Source organism: Glycine soja, chromosome 18, assembly GCF_004193775.1.
Source record: "Glycine soja cultivar W05 chromosome 18, ASM419377v2, whole genome shotgun sequence".
Lineage (NCBI taxonomy): Eukaryota > Viridiplantae > Streptophyta > Magnoliopsida > Fabales > Fabaceae > Glycine > Glycine soja.
This window is the reverse complement of record NC_041019.1, coordinates 43,104,406-43,124,987: the sequence shown is the minus strand read 5'-3', so window position 1 is coordinate 43,124,987 and position 20,582 is coordinate 43,104,406. Positions and strand designations below refer to the sequence as shown.

General features: G+C 34.4%; 1 protein-coding gene across 2 annotated transcripts; it reads right to left on the bottom strand.

Moving 5' to 3' along the window:
• Positions 1–9,178: 9,178 nt before the first annotated feature.
• LOC114397618 (pentatricopeptide repeat-containing protein At5g16420, mitochondrial-like) lies at positions 9,179–11,828 on the bottom strand. Of its 2 annotated transcripts, XM_028359741.1 has the most exons (3): positions 9,819–11,828; positions 9,653–9,720; positions 9,179–9,556 (listed from the first exon to the last, which is right to left on the bottom strand). In XM_028359741.1, the coding sequence occupies exon 1, from the start codon at positions 11,725–11,727 to the stop codon at positions 10,138–10,140; it is 1,590 nt and encodes a 529-aa protein (XP_028215542.1). In that variant the 5' UTR covers positions 11,728–11,828; the 3' UTR covers positions 9,179–9,556; positions 9,653–9,720; positions 9,819–10,137. The 2 variants fall into 2 exon arrangements, with proteins under 2 accessions (XP_028215542.1, XP_028215540.1); XM_028359739.1 differs by having other exon boundaries at positions 9,179–9,720.
• Between the last annotated feature and the right edge of the window lie 8,754 nt (positions 11,829–20,582).

Genomic DNA, 20,582 nt, shown 5'->3' with positions numbered 1-20,582 from the left:
GTTAGGTAAACCTGTTTAGGCCTTTTTTTTTATTAATTTATCCTGTTTTAGCCAGCTAAAAAATAGATTGAGAAAGAAAATGAGACAGATCGATCGGTCAACCTGTTTTTTTATTAAAAAAATAATTTTAATATTTATTTTGATATTTTATATCATATACTTATTAATTTTTATCTAAATAAATTATTATTCAAAATTTAAGATACATTTTTTAATAAATATTTATTATTTAATATTTATAAAATATAAAATTAATTAAAATATATTTATAATTTATTTTTTCTTAATATTTTAATTTTAACATATCAACAATAACACTTTAAATCCATATATAAAAAAATGTTGAACGAGACACATTAGACCATTTTTTATAGGTTGGTTGCATCCCAACCTATTTTGCCACCCCTATTCAGAGGTAATTTGAAGCGTTTCCACGCCTTAGATCTCAACTGCGACAACTTGACTTTTACAAATGTGTTTTAAAAGTCTGGTGGAATTTCCAAAGAAACAAGCAAAGAGCCCAGCTGGAGATGTTGAGGATTGAGAACAGCTCAACGCCAATTCTAATATACAAATTTGAAAAGACTACATAATTAAATGAAATTGAAATAATGGAGCAAGAAATCATGAACATGTGTGTGTTGAGGGATCAATGTAAAGGATTACTGAAAACAATTATGCAATCTCCAAAATTTAAATTTTAAGAACGTGAATTAAAAAAAATATTATTAGATTTTCCCAACAGCTAAAAATAATTATGACAATTTTGAAAATGACAATTATTAATTAATTGGAGTAAAATATATTTGTGTTGAAAAAATCAATTTGTTCTTTTAGTGATTGTGAATTGTATTTGACATTTATTATCTTTATAATCTTCATGTATATAAAAATTAAGATTAATATTACTTTTGATTCATTATATTTTATAATTATTTTATTTTAATATATTAAGTTCTAAAATTTTTATTTTAATCATTTATATTTTTAAAATATATCATTTTAATTTTTTTTTTATAATTTTCCCGTTTGAAAGGTTAATCTTATGTTAACATTTAAATTTTAGAATAATTAATCTAATATAATAGTTACTAAAAACTATCACAATCGTTATTTTATTTTAGAAAATTTAAATCACTAACCGAACAAGTTTTCAAGTTATTTGATCCGGCAATCCCTACAATGTTCTCTCATTCTCATTTTTCTTCTCTCCTTAACGACTTCACCTCACTCATCTTTCCCTTTTGCTCCTTCCTCCTCTTCCTTCCCTCGGCTACACCATTGAGCACATCTAAAAAAGAAACTCTACCACTATACCAAGTGCAGAACCACGCCTAATCCCCCAAGCCTAGCACCAAATAAACAAAGCATTCCAGTGATTAAACTAAAAAGTACATATGAAACTGATAAACTATCTTATTTTTCTGCATAGGGTCCACCACTATTTTATACTTACTATAACCCATTATCAACACTGATGCCCGTTATGTGCTCGACAAAATGCCCAAACCAGTTGTTGCACCCATACCCACTATTTCATGCTTCAGCTTCCACCCATCCAATATTGCCAAAGAAGTTTAAATCTACAATAACACCAAATCTATAGACAGATCTTTAGATGTACAATTACTTTGACACTGCCATTGAGAGATCCAGACATAACAGATGTTTGCGATTTCGACATTGAGAGATCTAGACACAACAATTCGAGATCTGGAATGTCAGAAACAAGCCTCGGTGTTAGTTGGCATCCTTGTCAATGTGAAGAGATCTTTGTCGCCCCGTCATTCGCCATGTGCAAGAAGCTCACCTTGGAACTCATCTACTCTACCCGCCTCATGTCGGATCTCTAGGAGACCCTTTGCGGCAACATTCACACTAATCTCTGCTTCTTGGACCCCGACATCGTCACCACGACTGTCGTCTTCATCCTTGTTGGACAAGTGGCCTCAATAACTTAAGAGGGGGGTGAATTAAGTTTCAAAATTTTCCCGCTAACAAACTTTTAACTCCCTTTCAAATGATAGGTTCAGAATGCAGAAGAAGAAGCACCAATCAATCTAATCGATGTTCTTTAAACTTGTAAGATAAAATTGATTGCAATAAAATAAATGAGATAAGGGGAGAGAGAAATGCAAACTCGATTTATATTGGTTTGGCCACTTCCCGTGCCTACGTCCAATCCTCAAGCAATCCACTTGAGATTTTTCCACTATCTCTGTAAATCCTTTACAGACTTTGAACACATCTTGGGATCCTCACCCTTGTGTTCAAGATTCTCCAAGAGACAACCCGTATCTTGATTATAATTTTCACAATCCAAGAGACAACCAGTCTCTTGATTACAACTGACTTTCTGAGATGAACAAAAAAATTTCTCTCCTTTAGAGTGGATGATACAAATTGAAGATCCTAGAGGAATTTCTCTCTTTTAGAGATGATAATACAATTTGAAGTTCCTAGGTGAATTCTCAATAGATTTGCAAGTGTTTGTCCAAGAGTTGTTGAGAGAGCATTTGACAATTAAGTTTTCTTAGAATCTTTCTCTTGCTTTTCAAAGTCAGACACATATATATAGGCCAATTGCGCCTTTTCAAAATGGTTTTGAAGAGACATGTCTTTTCAAAAAGTTTTTCTGAAATTTCAATTTTCAATTTTCAAATTACAAATTTCAAATTTCAATTTCAAACTTCAAATTTCAAATTTTCTGAAAAAGCTTTTTAAAATAATTTTGCTTCTGGTAATCAATTACAATGCCTGGTAATCGATTGTCAGTGGAAAAATGTCTTTTTCAGAAAATGTTAAAAATATTTTAAAACCTTTTTATAATCAATTTAAAAATTATGTTGTGAGATCAAACATTTGCAATCACTAAGATACTCTTTTAACAAAGATAGACTAAGTCTTAACTTTCTTCTTGATCTTTGTTTTCTTGGTCTTGATTTGGACTTGAAATAAAACTTGTATTGCTTTTGTCTTGGCATCATCAAAACCTTCATACACATACATTCACATCCTCCCCCTTTTTGATGATGACAACCAACTGAAATCATAACGGAAAAATATTTCTTTTGCGAGACGATCACTTCCCCTTAATTTTGCAATCATTGCTTAACATAAAATAGTTTGCAAAAAAATATATACCCTGTACCTTACATGATTCTCTCCCCCTTTGGCAACATCAAAAAGACGAAAGCACCGAAATAGAAACAATCATTCACATGATAACCAATCATTCACAGAGGAATCAACCAAGTGCGAAACACATCAAGGCTTAAATAGCAAAGAGGAATATCCAAAGAAGTCACAAAACAACCAAGTCCAAAATAGAAATATAAAGAACTAAATCCTAAAGAAACCTAATGCAGAAAGTTTGAAATATCAAGGAAATTAAAGACAGATAATGCTAGAAATCAGGACAAATATGTGATTATAAACAATCAATATAAAATTAAGCAATCAAAACATTTATGAGTATGAACAATCACGAAAAAACAATCATCAAATGCAATTATTATAAACATTCAAAGTAATCAATCATCATAAACAAGCAAAACAACCATTAAAACAGTCATTATAAACAATCAAAACATTATAATAAAAAACAAACAATCATCATAACTATCAAACACAATCATAAAAAACAATCAAAATAGTCAATCAAAAACAATCATTAGCAAACACAAGCACTTCACTCAACAAAAATTAATCAATCATTATAATCAACCATAAAAGATAACTATCAAACACAATCATTTTTCTTAATCAAAGGAAACAATCATCATAAACATGCATGAGTAACAACCATCAAAGACAATTTATTATAAACAATCAAAATGGCTATGAATCCAAGTTATTTATGTCTATGAGTCCTAATTCTCTTCTAATAGCAAAGAAAGTTTCTTTGGGAGAAGTTTTGTAAAGATATCAACTAACTGATTCTTTGTGTCAACAAATTCTAGTATACAATCCCTTTTTTGAACATGATCTCTCAAGAAATGATGCCTTATTTCAATATGTTTTGTTCTAGAGTGCAGAATAGGATTTTTAGATAGATTGATTGCACTCATGTTATCACACCCAATGGGAATATGATCAAGTATTAAACCATAGTCAGAAAGTTATTGTTTCATCCAAAGTATTTGTGCACAACAACTTCCAGCAGAAATATATTCCGCCACAGCAGTAGATAAGGCAACACTATTTTGTTTCTTACTATGCCATGATACTAAAGTAGAACCAATAAAATGACATGTTCCACTAGTGCTTTTTCTATCAGTTTTGCATCCGACAAAATCAGAATCAGAGTATCCTATTAGATTATAAGAGGAATTCTTAGGATACCATAATCCTAGATTTATAGTGCCTAATAAGTATCTTATTATTCTTTTAATTGCACTAAGGTGAGATTTTTTGGGATTTGCTTGGTATCTTGCACACATATAAACACTAAACATTATATCAGGTCTACTTGCAGATAAATAAAGAAGGGATCCGATCATACCTCTATATTTCTTTATATCTATTAATTGACCGGTTTTATCTTTATCCAGATAGCAAGTAGTGCTCATAGGAGTTTCAATGTGTTTAGCATTTTTCATCCCAAACCTGTTAATTAGTTCTTTGCAATATTTGGACTGACTAATAAATATAATATTCTTTGTTTGCTTTCCATCCTAAACCATGTGTTTAGCATTTTAACTCACCCATCATTGACATTTCAAATTCATTTTGCATATCTTGAGAGAATTCTTTGCAAAGAAAATCATTAGTTGACCCAAAGATTATATCATCAACATATATTTGTACTAAGAGAATATCATTCAATTTTCTTTTGATAAAAAGAATGGTATCAACCTTTCCTCTTGAAAAGCCCTTTTCTAAAAGGAATTTGCTCAGACGTTCATACCAAGCCCTTAGGACTTGTTTTAAACCATATAGAGCATTTTTCAATTTAAAGACATGATTGGGCTTTTCTAAGTTTTCAAAACCAGGAGGTTGATCCACATATACTTCTTCTTGGATGAAACCATTTAAAAAAACACTTTTAACATCCATTTCATAGAGTTTGAAGTCCTTTATGGATGCAAAAGCCAATAACATTCTAATGGCTTCTAATCTTGCTACTGGAGCATAGGTTTCCTCATAATCTATTCCTTCTTCTTAATTATATCCTTTGGCCACTAGCCTAGCCTTATTTCTAATTACTATTCCATGTTCATCCAATTTGTTTTTGAATACTCATTTAGTTCCTATAACTGGATGACTATCGGGTTTGTCAACTAATTCCCAAACTTTATTTCTTTCAAATTGATTTAACTCTTCTTGCATAACAATAATCCAGTGTTCATCAATTATGGTTTCTTTTAAATTTATAGGTTCAATTAAAGAAACAAAAGCCATATTATTGCATGCATCTTTGAGAGAGTGTCTAGTTGTTACCCCTTTAGATATGTCACCGATGATGTTATCAAGAGGATGGTATCTTGAAGTTCTCCACTCTCTTGGAAGATCTGTACTTGTTTTTGTTTCATCAATTTGAAAGTCTTCATCATTTCCATTTTCTTTGCCTTTGTTTTTTTCCTCATGAATATGCATATCTTCTAAATAATCTATTTTTCCGACTCCAAGAATTCTACCTTTGTTGTTGTCGCCATAAGTCACATGTCCACTATTCTTGGGAGAAATATGAGTAAACTTTGATGCATCTCCCATCATGTGTTTAGGGCATCCTCTATCAATGTACCAACTTTTCTTCAAAGAATCCTCTTCTTCGCTTTCATAGTTTTTGGCCATGAGACTTAGATTCACGACTTCATTTTCTGAGTCTCCGGATGAATCCATATCGTTATCTTCCCAAGTGATGTAAACTTTCTTTGCTTTCTTATCATTGAGGGCTTTCCTGTCAGATTTTTCCATTCTTTTCTTGAAACTAGGGCAATCAACTCTTAGATGTTCAGGTTGATTACATTCATAACACTTTGGAATAGAAGATGAATATTCTTATTTTTTCTTTGGTTTGAAGTTTGATCTTCTTTGATTTTCTTTGTTTCTTAGGAATTTATAGAATCTCTTTATGAAGAAACTGAAATCATCATCTTCTTCTATTTCATTCAAGTCCTCTTTGTCACTTTCTTCTTAAATTGAAGATGAGGCTTTAAGTGCAATTCCTTTCTTTTTCTTGTCATTTTCTTCATGTTGATTTAGTCTCATAAGTTCCATTTCGTGTTCCTGACGCTTTCTAATGAATAAAGTAAAGAGCACTAAAACAATACTATGCGATTTTCCAAAAAGAGTTGCAAGAGGCATGTTAGTGAGATCTCTTAATTCTGCAATTGCAGTTACCTTTGGTTGTCATTCCCTGCTTAAACATATTAAAACTTTGTTAATGAGATCCTCATTAGGAAATATCTTTCCTAATGATACAAGATGATTTATTATATGTGTGAATCTCTTTTGCATATCCTGTATGGTCTCATTTTGATTCATTCTAAAAATTTCATATTCATGAGTTAGGGTGTTTATTCTAGATCTCTTCACATTAGTTGTTCCTTCATGGGTTACTTGTAATGTATCCCACATCTCTTTTGCATTCTTACAATTTGATACTCTAAAGTATTCATCTGTGCCTAATGTAGAGGTAATTATGTTTTTGGCTTTTAAGTTATATTGTACCCTTCTTCTTTCTTCTTCATCCCATTGTTCCCTGGGTTTTCTTTAGTTTCATTTCCTACTACCATTGTGGGGATGTAGGGACCAATTTCAATGGCTTCCCTGATGTTTAAATCTATAGCCTCTATGAAGATTTGCATACGGATTTTCAAGTAATGATAACCTACACCATTAAATATAGGAAGCCTATTAATGGAGTTTCCTTCAGGAAATAGAAAGTTTGATGACACCATAATTATTCTTGAAGTTTCTAAACTTTATACAAGAATCAAGCTCTGATACCACTTGTTGGACAAGTGGCCTCAATAACTTAAGACGGGTGAATTAAGTTTCAAAATTTTCTCATTAACAAACTTTTAACCCCCTTTCAAATGATAGGCTCAGAATGCAGAAGAAGAAACATCAATTAATCTAACCAATGTTCTTTAAACGTGTAAGACAAAATTGATTGCAGTACAATAAATGAGATCAGGGAAGACAGAAATACAAACTTGATTTATACTGGTTTGATCACTTCCTGTGCCTACGTCCAGTCCTCAAGCAACCCACTTGAGATTTTTCACTATCTCTGTAAATCCTTTACAGACTTTGAACACACCTTGGGATCCTCACCCTTGTGTTCAAGATTGTCCAAGAGACAACCCGTCTATTGATTACAATTCTCACAATCCAAGAGACAACCAGTCTCTTGATTACAACTAACTTTCTAAGATGAACAAAAAGATTTCTCTCCTTTAGAGTGGATGATACAAATTAAAGATCTTAAATGAATTCTCAATAGATTTGCAAGTGTTTGTCCAAGAGTTGTTGATAGAGCATTTGACAATTAAGTTCTCTTAGAATCTCTCTTGCTTTTCGAAGTATATAGGCCCACTGTTTGAAGAGATGTATCTTTTCAAAAAGTTTTTCTGAAATTTTCAATTTTCAAATTTCAAATTTTCTGAAAAAGCTTTTTAAAATAATTTTGCTTTTGGTAATCGATTACAATGTTTGGTAATTGATTATCAATGGAAAAATATCTTTTTCAGAAAATGTTAAAAATATTTTAAGAACCTTTTTATAATCAATTTAAAAATTATGTTGTTAGGTCAAACATTTGCTATCACTAAGAGACTCTTTTAACAAAAATAGACTAAGACTTAACTTTCTTAATAAAACTTGTATTACTTTTGTCTTGGCATCATCAAAACTTTCATACACATACATTCACAATGACACCATCCCTTCCTACTACCTCGCGAAACTAATCACCTACTACAACAAGAAGAAACTCAATGCAAAAGACACCTTCAAAATGGGTTTGTTGTTGGGAGAATTGACTTTGGAGGGTGTGGTGTTGATGCTATGATTAATTTGTGACTACATTTAAGTTTGGAATTGTTTGGAGAATGTAAAGTGAAAAATTTGGATGGAAGTTCTGAATCTTTGGTGGAGGAGATGAATTTTTTTAGAGGTTTAAATTTTTTAAAATAAAATAAAGATTGTGACGTTTTTTAGCTGTTACTATGCTAGATTAACTATTTTAAAATTTAAATGTTAACAAAAGAGTAATGTTTCAAAAGAAAACTTGAGAAAAAAGACCAAAACAATACATTTTGAAAACATAAAAGATCAAAATGAGACTTACAAAACTTAATGTATTAAAATGAAACAACTATGAAACATAATGGACCAAAAGTAACATTAACCGTAAAAATTAAAGCATTCAGCTGGGTGTTTATTCACTCAAGCACGTTTAGGGGAAAAAACATTTCTCTTAAATTTTCTGCATATACATGCATACATATACACTCACACTGACACATGTCCGCAGCAAAAAATATTGCAACTGCCAGATATTTATATATCAAAAGAACAAGCTCGAAACTTATTTTGGTCAGCCTTCAGAGAAAATCGCACAAGGCAAATTAATAGTATTTGCAACAAGTAGTATTATAAAATTTGTCTAATGATATAATCCAACGGCCATATAATATCAAAAGTCAGAACAACAATCCAGGTAAAATCATGTGCTGGTGTGGAGCAAGGACACAAATTTGATCATGTCACTATAAAATTTCACGTTATCATCTCATCATAATGATGTGGTATCATGATTGGGAAAAAAAATTACATCCGCATTAAATTTAAACTCTTGAACAAAAAATTGTAAACTCCTACAAAACAAGGAAAAAAAAAGAAGATAAACCAAGAGATTATTTATTAGTAAAGGTAGCCTTGATTCAAGTATTGGAGTGTTAGTATAACAATATACATGCATGATATAATAATTCAATTTTAAATATAACGTAATGTTGGACAATTTAAGGGTGGATTCATTCCTACTTGTGCACTTTACAAATAAGCTTACTTCCAAAACCCTTTTTCCATGAGGATCATCAAATAGTGTAAATAAAGACCTGGACTTGACAAAATATTTGCAAGTCACAGCTACAACAGAGCAATTGTATTACATATTCAGACAAAAACACTAGATTATATTGGTAGGCTAAACCACAGAGCAGCATGAGAAAAGAAATAAAGAATATTAACATTTTTCTTTTGATGTCCCTTTTCTATTACTATGTCCATATTTACATCATTCCTAATGCTAGTGTAACACTACTAACTGCCAGTCCAGAAACTATTTGAATCACTTGTAATGGCTATCATTCTCCACTAGGTTTACAAGCAGGCCCAAAATAGCAACAAGAAAATCTAGCTCACAGTCAGTAACGGCCTATCATAGCTACATCTTACTAAGATGCAACTCTTTTTTAAATACAAACAGTTATTGAACAGCTGAACCCTCCAATGATTTGATTATCTTTCATTAGTTCAAACATAACACAGACTCACTCAACAGGCAGTAATGGAATGAGACCCTGCTGTCAAACACTGGAACCTGTAAAATCAAGTTATTGAACAACTCAGACTCAATTTCCATAACCTATTTCATTCTTCAAACATGCCACAAAAGAAATCACGTAATTCAACATACAAAACATTCATCAATTCCCTTTGTTTAGTCATCCATTTCCAGTCTTAGGCGACTACAAAAGAAATAACCTGCAATTCAATGCAAACGGTTGAATTAGAGATTGAAAATACCAATGCCACAATTTAGAAATAGACAGAAGTAACTGAAATAATGACAGATTACTCACTCATGTGACCATGTTATCATAATCAAAACCTTCCATGAGTTGAAGGGGATGAAAATTAAACTTTGTAACAAACTTGGTGTCAATGTGCAGCAATAATGATCTGCCATTGTAATCAGACAAATTGTGCACAAAATTCCAGTAAGAAAATGGTCCCCGATCAATTGATTAACACTTTCAAGTTTACTATCTGGAAAGTATACAACATATAAGAATGCCTTTACATTGGATAAACAGTGCCCAGCATTCAATCCCCTTTTGTCGTAACCTTCGAACCTTCCAAAGATCAGACACAACCGCACATCCCAAAGAATTTTCATTATCACACCAAATTCTCTGTTAATATCCTATCAAGCTCAGCAGCATTGCCATCTAAATTATCCACAACAAGTTTTAAGAAAAGATCCCACAATTCACCATCAACTCCGGTCGTCATGGCCAACAAAACTACCTTGTCAATTTCCTCTTTCTTTCCTTCAGAAAGAGAAATCTCATCAACCAATATCGAGTATGTCGATTTGTTAGGCAAGCATCCACTCTTCACCATCTCCTCCAGAACCCTGATACCCTCCTTCACATCACCAACCTTACAAAACCCCTTAATCAACACATTATAAGTAAAAGCATTCGGAGCGCGACCCTTCTCCACCATCTCGTCCCACAGCCTCCCTGCCTCGCAAAGCTCCCCTCTCTCGCACATCCCCGCAATCAGTGTGTTATAGGTCAATGAACTCGCAACCTCCCCTTTCTCCTGCTCATCCAACACGCCCCTCGCCTCCACCACCTTCCCCTCCTTGCAAAGCCAATGCACGATCGTACTCACGACCGCGCCACCAACCCTCCACCCCTTCCTCACCAGCCCCCTCCACACCTCGCAAGCCCTCTCCACACTCCCCTCCTCACACAACAAATCAACCACCTTACAACACAACACTGAACTCGGCACAAACCCCTTCGTAACCATATCCTCGAGCAAATTCACCGCCTCCCCCGGCTTCCTCCCTTTACAATAAGCCTCAATCATCACACCATAAGTAACCTCATTAGGCTGAACCCCATTCTCCTCCATCAAATCCATTACCCTAATTGCATCCACCAACTTCCCCAATCTACAAAACCCACTCACCAAAACAGTGTACGAGGTTACATCAGGCATCCAACCTTTATCCAAAATCTCACCAAAAACCCTCATAGCACTCTCCATATCGCCCCTAAGCACAAACCCACCCAAAACAGTGGTGTAACTAACCACATTGGGAACCAAACCCATCAAACTCATTTCATCCAAAACCCTAACCGCGACATCAACCTCGTTCCTCTTACACAGAGCCTTGAGCAGAATGTTGCAGCTAACAACGTTCGGTACAAGCCCGAATTTTTCGGTGGAACTTTTAAACACGGAGTGTGCCAAACGGTGTCGTTTGTTCTGGACGAGCGCGTTGAGGAGGGCGTTGAGGGACCTGAGGCCGAGGGGTTGGAACTTGAGGAAGAGGCGGAGGGCGGAGAGGGGTTTTCCGGCAACGCCGTAGGCGCGGATGAGGGTGGTGAGAGGGGGCTCCGGTGGGGGGGTGGGGAGGCGCGTGAGGAGGGACTCGAGGTGGGAAAAGAGGCGGGCGCGTGAGAGTTTGAGGAAGAGCGCGTGGAGGGGCTGGGGCGCGTGGGAGAGTGAGGGGTGGGCATGGTGGAAGATTTGGAGGGAGAGGTTGGGATCGTGCTGGCGAGAGATGAGGGAGGCGAGGTTGTGAGGGGTGAGGCGGCGGGGCCAGGGGTGGATTGGGGGCTGGATTGTGAAGGAGGAGGAGGGGAGGGAGGCGGCGGCGGGGACGCTGTTAGCGGCGATGGCGGCGGCGGCCGCGGTGGAGAATGGGTGGAGGTGGGGCCGGGGAGGGCTTGAGAGTATGGAGTGGAGCATTGGCAAATACCAAATGGCAACAACAAAAGTGTGTGTGAACTGAACTGTGAAGTCAATCTCGGTTATGCTCTATTGTTTTTTTTTTTTTAATATTCAAAATTTTACAGAAATACATTCTCAACATTTTAATATTTACATAAACGAAAAATATATTTTAATTTTTTTTCAACCTGAGGTGTCTCTCCGAAAGCACCACTAATTCTAATATTTCCATATATTATCAATTTAGGTCTCTATATTGTTTTAAGAGATTTAATTTCTTCCTTAAATTTTTAAAATGTATTAATTTAATCATTTCCCTCAGACACAGACTACAATGGGAGAGAGGATTAGGTCTCCCAACAGTGAAAAAGCTATTTAACACAGTTATGTATTAATCTAACGTGGCAGGTGGATAATGTTTCCCACCATGAGAGAAGTTTTTCCAGGATGTACACTTTAAAAGTAATAATGGTTGTGATTTCAAAGGGCAACCGAGGAAGACAATATTGTTTTCAACTTTAAAAAAAAAAAATAATAATAATAAAGTCCATGTGGCTATTTCCTGTACCCGTTTTGCTGGAAACCACTTTTCAATAGCGATTGTTTGTTTATCTGCCCAGCCTCTGAAGATGTGGTGTTCATTCCTGTAAAAGGATCCTAAAAGGAGTTCACCGGAAACCTTTCCCTTTGTTCTCATTTTGGTGTTGGCTTGTTGGCAAAATTTGCAATGTGAGTGGTTTTGGAACTCTAAATAATTTTTGCAGTGTTAGTTTAACTTTATATAGTGTTTCTGGTTTATGTGATTTTATTGTGTTAGTGGATAATGTTGAAATTTTTTAATTTATTTTCCACAGCTATCGTCATGAATGAAGAACAGTGGAGGAATGTTTTACGAGTCAAGCAAGGGGTGCACAATTTTCAATAAGATATTATATCTTAATTTGTTTCTCTGTTTTCTTAAAGGCATAAATAAATGTTTTTTTTTTCTGTTGTAGGAATTGAATAATAATACAATTGATGGCAATGACAATAAACATGTTATTTTGCTGGAGATAATGATGTGGATGGAGATGATAAGTTTTGTATGATGCTATTGATGGAGATGATAACTTTTGTACAAATGATAATTTTGATGGAGAAGACGATGCACTAATGGACATGGAGGTTACTTTGCTGGAGATGATGAAGTTGATGGAGAAGATGACATGGATGGACATGATGACTTTGATGATGTGGATGGAGAAGATGACATGGGTGAAAATGAAGATGATTTCATCATCAATGCCATTCTAGACATCTACAACATTGATATCCAGAACATCACAGCTGATGAAGTTAAAAGGTTAGAGTTTGCAGAGCTTGAGAGTGCATACTTATTTTACCGTTGATATTCAAGAGTTAAAGGGTTTTCTATTCTCAAGAGTCATGTTATTAGGAATTGTCATGAAAAAAAAATATTTTATTTATAATAATTTCATATCTTTTTATCTTTATAAAAATAAATATTATTCCATATCTTTTATTTTAAGAAATTTTCCAAAAAAAATAATTCACAAGTAATCATATGCTTAATTACATAATTAATTACATGATTTGATGTCTAATATGTAACAATAAAATACTATTTTTATTTTATGGATAACTTTCACATTTATAAAATAATATTTATTTTTTTATATATTAATTATATTCTTGGTACTAGCAAAAAATATGATAATATCTTGCTAAAATATTTATTTGATTAAATTAAATTTTTTAATGTAATTATCAAATAAATTATTTTCTTTTGTAAAGATTGAAAGCATGAAGTGATATCTTTTACCTTCAAGAACCAATAGAAGAATAATATAATATTTTCTTCTATCATTTATAGTTCAAGATTAATTCTAAAGTATAGTATTATTGTCAAACTCTAATAAGTTAACACATTTAATCCATGAATAACTTACGAAACTCTTTTCTTCTTTCATTCAATTGTCCTGTCCAAGGTCTTAGTTCTATCATAAAGCTCAAACTCATTACCTAGAATTGATGGATTTCATAATGATATAGTACAAATCCAAAATTATAGAAAAGTTGGGATTAGCACTCCTCATATATATGGTGTATTTGCTAACAATTGTGGTAGTTTTGATAAGGTAGGTTTTGTGATAAAAGATATTTATAATCAACATGGTAGACAAATACACGAACAAAAACTAATGAAAGTGGTGCTTTAAAGTATTTGAAGGATTTGAGGAATAATGACCCGCTAATGTTTGTAGCTTATATTGTTGATGATGAAAATAAGCTCCAACACCTTTTTTGGTGTGACGATGAAAGCCAGATGAAATATAAAGTGTTTGGTGATGTGTTAGCATTTGATGCCACATATAAGAAGAACAAGTACTTGTGTCCTTTTGTCGTCTTCATATCAACATCGATTTTTACCAAAAACCGATGTTATTTTCTGATAACAAACATCGATTTTTTTTTTATAAAAAAATCGATGTTGTATGTTCAACAACAATATCGGTTTTATAGAAACCAATATTTTTAATGAAGCTTAACATCGGTTTTTTCAAAAATCGATATTAATATATACATACAACACCGGTTTTTAGTAATAACAGATGTTATTTTTTGGATTTTTTTAATGTGCTGTCTGTTTTTTTAATAACCCCAAATTAACCTGCAAATTTAAAAGTAGAACCACAACAGATAATTTTCAAATAGTTTTTACCAGAAGTTCCATAAAAAATTGATTATTTATTATGAATTAAAAGAATATTTAATATGCATATAACATGAATTGTAAAAAATGTAAATGAACTAAACTATAATTCCAAAATTGTTTAAACACTAATTGTTTCATTTTGAACTTTCAAATAATAGGTTGCCCACTGGATGCGAAGCATCTTCAATCTCTTTGGTTCTAATGGTTTAGCATCATTGAAATATTGTATGATATAATAAAACATAAGTCAATAATATATAATACCAATTATAACAAAATGAAATACGTTTGAATTAAACAATCACCGTTTTCCAATTATTCTATAAACTTCCTAAGATTATAGTTGACATCCAGTGCATGACGTAATATCCACACTCAGTGCTTTTTTTTTGTCTATTACTCTAAATATATTATGAAATTTAGATATTCAATGTTAAGTACAAATTAGTCTACACAATATTAAAATATAACTAAAAGCATTGTTTAAATGACTTATTTTAACAACAATCCACCTAGCAGCAGCCTTGGATTTACTTTGTGGAGTATCGTCAAGTCCTTTCAAAGCACTGTTTAATACAAACATGGATGTGTATTGTACAATTAAAATATTGATGCTCCAGACTAATGCTAATACAAATATATTGAAAAATAGAACTAACCTGTTAATTATTCCTTTGAGGTAGTTGTCTGGCCTATTATGCAACGAACAAAACCAAATGACAACATTTTTCTTAGGCAAAATGACGACCATTTGCCCATCTGCATTGCAGTGGAAAATAATATAAGTTATTATACTATTATACATTATTTAAATTCATTTGTCCAGTTTAACTTACCCATTCAAGTAGGCTTCTAGGTACACATCCCTCTTTGATTTCTGCATCCAATTCTTAATATAACTTTCTGATTCAAATTGTGATTGCCCAGGTCTCTGTATGAACTGTGGCTCGAGGAATCCATACACATTGACATTCCCTGCTCGCATACTTGTCTCAGTCATATGCCTATTGTTGTTAAAATAAAGTAAATTATGTATGAATTTAAAACAATTAGTTAGGCAATAAATGATAATGTAAACTAACTTACAGAATCCACAATTGTATAACAGAGATGTTGAGACATTGACCACTGTGTGCTATTTCAGACAGATCTTCATGCTTTATGTACAAGGGGAAGTTGTCATTAAACACCCTAAACATGGTAGCATCCCACATAACCTGCAACGACTTAAGAAAAAGTTGTGGGATGACCAATGTCATCAGAAAAAGTTGTAGCATCCCACAACTCCTTGTTTATCCAACGCAATTAATTAACATAATATATATACAGTGAACACTTTAATTGAAAAAAAAACATTTAATGGCAGTGAAATACTTGTTCTGATAAATGCTTGACAAGATGTGTCAGCCAAGCAACGAAGGTGTTAAGTGTCTGCCTCACTAACTGAACCTCTTGAGTGGGTACAGGAAAAGGAGCATCTGCATCTCTAACTTTCTCAACACCAACCTTGACTTGATCATGGCACAAAAGGATGTTGTGAATGTTTGTCGACCCCTCATAAAGTCTTCCTAGGGCAATCAGGCAGGGATGATTTTCTTCGACATACAACCCGTATTTCTCTGAGTCACCCATGTCTGGGTCGTTCCCTGAGGGATCAACACAACTCTCCTTTGTGCAGACACGAGCAGCTGAAGGACCAACCTCAGGCTCAGGAGGTAGTGCGAGTCCCTGTGATTGCATGTGCGATTGAAACTAGGATTGCATCTGGTTGAAGGATAACATTAGTTGTCAAGTCACTTTTTCTGTGATCAACTCCTCCAACTGGTCCTTGATCTTTTGCTCTAGGTTTTCAAGAGCCATGGACGAAGAAGTGCAGGAGGTCTTTGGAGTCAGCCCAAAGTATTGTTTGATCATGACATCGACTCTAGCAGCATGCACACGACCAGGGTGTTCTGGTCGCCCAATGGCAGCCGTCAGTACATCTTGACATCCATGGGCAACAAAGGAATCCTGTGAGACCTGTTCCTCCAAGGAATCCTGCAACGAACACATTTATTGGTTTACTGAAGCGCACAATAAACATAAATAATTGCAAAATACATTTGAAAGTGACTTACAATCTTGTCAGCAATTTCCTTTGCTGCCTCAGATGTCATTTGGCCAGTTTTCTTGGTGCGGGCCATCTTCCACTTCACGTGTCGTCTGATGGGAGATGGAGGATCAATCACAAATGCTTTCGGATTTAGTAGCTTCCTCCAATTGTTTCTTTTTCTTCTCATCCATCAACTTTTTTTCTAGAAATTCATAACCCCCACAAGACAACACGTGAGGGGTGGTGTTTTGTTTCTGAATGGTCTGTGCCTTCTTTCACACATCCTTTAAAAATTAAACATTATCGAAAGTTATTATTATTGAAAATAATAAGTAAATTTAATGTTTAAAACAATGAAAATAACAAAGTTACCTCCCACGAAGGGTCTCTGTGGCTCTAACAAAATTGGGTCCACTTGTCCTTGCTAATGTCGTACTTTTCACAAACAGTGTCATCGACACCGTCCTTGTCGGCTGCAAGTGCCCATTTCGACTTTAAATCAGACTTGAACTGTCTTCATCGCTCCACCACGGTCTGAAGTATTTTCTTTTTCGTCCTCAAATCAGATGCCTATGGGATATCGAATTCAGCTGACAAACGAAAAAATGCATTTTATTGTTAATCAACAAAATGCAGCATTTAAGTCAATTACCTGAATATCCTCCTATATCAAATCCTTTTGGGCTGCAGGGACATGTTTTTAGTTCTTGTATGTGACATCTACCTTATCGTGAGCGACGATCCCCAAATATGTTCTTAACTTCTTTCTGTGGGGACCGTCGACTTTCCCCGTTGCAGGATCCACATGGACCGGGAGTCTCTCTGCCCCAATTGGTCTAGTAGCCATTGATCTTAGCTAGGTCACTTTTCTTGTCCTCTTCATGGTACAAGGTGAATGTGATGTTGAATTAGTGTGAGGAGGAGGAGGAGGAGAGCTGGATGGTGTAGTCATTTTCTTCTTAAGAAAAAAAACATTAATTTTAAAAATGATCATAAAAGTATTTTAGAAAATATAATTGAATAAACCAAAATGAAGTACATGTAAAAAAATTACATTAGACGATATTAATTAATTGTATCCTTGCCAAGTTATAACATTTCTTTTAGGCCTATCTGCTAGCTTTCTTAACATTTTAGAAGCATCAACAAAGATTATATCTTTAAACCAATCTAGGAAAGTCTTGTTATGCTCTTTCAAGACCATGTTCTTCGACATTTTTACTTTCCTCCACTAAACCTTCATGGCAAAGTATGTATGGCCAAACTTCATTATTGTTATTTAATACATACAAATGAGCTTGTTGCAAATCTTCTACACTTGGACTGATAACATGCAGTCCTCTTGAACCCTTACCTCCCACTCTTTCGTCATGTCGAGACTTGGGAAGCCCAACAGGTTTTTCTTTTTCAATGTACCCTAAACAAAATTCAATGGCTTCTTCTGCAATGTACCTTTCCACAATATATGCTTCCGGACGGTGTAGATTCTTTGTATACCCTTTTAAGATCTTCATGTATCCCTCAACCGGGTACATCTACTGCAAATAAACAAGACCATAACATTTGATTTCTCTGACCAGATGAACAATTAAGTGAACCATGATGTCGAAGAAAGCAGAAGGAAAATACATCTCTAACTAACACAATATAATAGTAGCCTCATTTTCCAGCTCATCTAACTGGCCAGGATCAAGGACTTTGCTACATATGGCATTGAAGAATAAACACAGCCGAGTTATGGCAAGCCTGACTTTGTTAGGAAAAATGTCTCGTATGGCCACGACTAACAATTGTTGCATCAAGAAGTGGCAATCGTGAGACTTTAAGCCTACCAACTTAAGATCTTTGAACTGCTCAAGGCTCTTAATATATGAAGAGTATCCTTGTGGGACTTTGACATGACACAAACACTGACAAAAATTGATCTTCTCCTTTCTGGACAAAGTATGACAAGCTGGAGGCAAGTATATTTTTTTACCATCAGACCTTGGATGCAACTGCGCTCGTATACCCATCTCAGCTAGATCTTGACGAGTATTCAAACCATCTTTGGTCTTGCCTTGAATGTTAAGGAGCATCCCAATGACACTATCACATACATTTTTCTCTACATGCATAAACATCAAGATATAACTGTGAAGGAACCGTAGTAGGTGAGGATGTGATTGATCAGCTTTCAAAATTTAATCTGATTCTACCATATGGTAATGGTAAATGTTCTATTGTGAATAAGTTTAAAATTAATCCAAGAATCATGAACTTAACACCATAACAAATAGCATTGATAGTAGAATCATTGACAACAACCCTCTTATAACTAGTCAAAAGAATCTCCAAGGGCATAACAACCCTCCTCAAATAAGTCTCATCCCTATAATTATCATAAACCCAAACCAAGAAGCAAGCCTAAGTGAACACCGAGTTTGAAGTTGGAAGTCACGATGGTTGGGTTGTCCTATAGTCAAAGGACAATGATCAAATGTACAATTAGTGGGCACCTAAAATAGATTCAAAGTTAATGAAACTCTTTGTAAGTACCACTTCTTAACAACTACCCTTACATTACACATAACCATTTATATCATTTTCTATGCATTCAAATATATATAGTAATGATACATGACACTGATAAAGTGTATACACCTAATTAATACTCCTTATTTCCCTTTATCTTTGTTTGTTAGGTCATATCACCTATTATATCTAGAGAAAAAGGGTTATCCAGTTACAATGTGAATGCAAAGACATTAAACTCTTATATCCATATTTTTATATTTTTGTGAGTGTTTAATTGCATTGTTTTCCATTGAAGCAAGAACATAATAACATGAAACCTTTTTTTATAACTTTTGGGATTGTTATAATGTTCAAGTATGAGAAAGACTCGGTTATGGTGGTGACTGAAGAAGAGTATGACAAATGCTATACTTCATTAGTGGGGTGAGTGGTCACTATGATAGAGGGCAGAGGTTGATCATCAAGGTTTTCGATGTGGAGCCAGCAGCAGCACCTCCACCTCAATATGCAAATGAGAATGCACAAAATCCAACGCATAAAAAAAATGGAGTTCCTCAAATGACTCCTATGACTATAATATTGAGCTTTGTTTCAATAAAAAGAAATCATAATCATGAGGCCATTTTGTGACCTGAAACATGAATAAAACCCAACCCTCCTAAGCAAGCCTAAGTGCACACACATAGTCCTAACATAGGTGTCAACCTCACAGGAAATTAAGAAAACAACCAAGTGCCTGTTGGATCAAGTGGCCTTGGAATAATTAAGAAGGGAGGGTTGAATTAATTATTAGTGAACCTTTACTAATTAAAAAAACCTTATCCTTCTTAATGTTACTAGATTCAATTAGGCTTTTACTACAAAGTTAAGAAAGTACAGAACAGAAATAGAAACTTAACCAAAAGTAAAAGCGATAATTAAAGTGCACTGCGGAAATTAAAGAGTGTAGGGAAGAAGAAGACAAACACAAGAATTTATACTGGTTTGGCAATAACCCGTGCCTACATCTAGTCCCCAAGCGACCTGCGGTCCTTGAGATTTCTTTTCAACCTTGTAAAAGCCTTTACAAGGAAAGATCCACAAGGGATGTACCCTCCCTTGTTCTTTTTGAACAACTAAGTGGATGTACCCTCCACTTGAACTGATCCACAAGAGATGTACCCTCTCTTGTTCTCAGTTACAACAACCTAAGTAAATGTACCCTCTACTTGTACCACAAAGGATGTACCCTCCAATGTGATAAGACAAAGTTCTCAAGCGGTTAGTCCTTTGAAATCTTTTGTTTAAGGGAAAGGGAAGAATCAAAAGAATTCTTAGACTTTGTCGTTTTGAATTCTTTGAAAAGGGAGAAGGGAGACACAAAAGAATTCAGGCGGTTAGTCCTTTGTTCTTTTGGAAAAGGGAGAAGAGAGACACAAAAAGAATTCAGGCGGTTAGTCCTTATCGAATTCTTTTTGGCAAAGGGAGAAGAAAGACACAAAAGAATTCAGGCGGTTAGTCCTTCGTTCTTTTGGAAAAGGGAGAAGAGAGACACAAAAAGAATTCAGG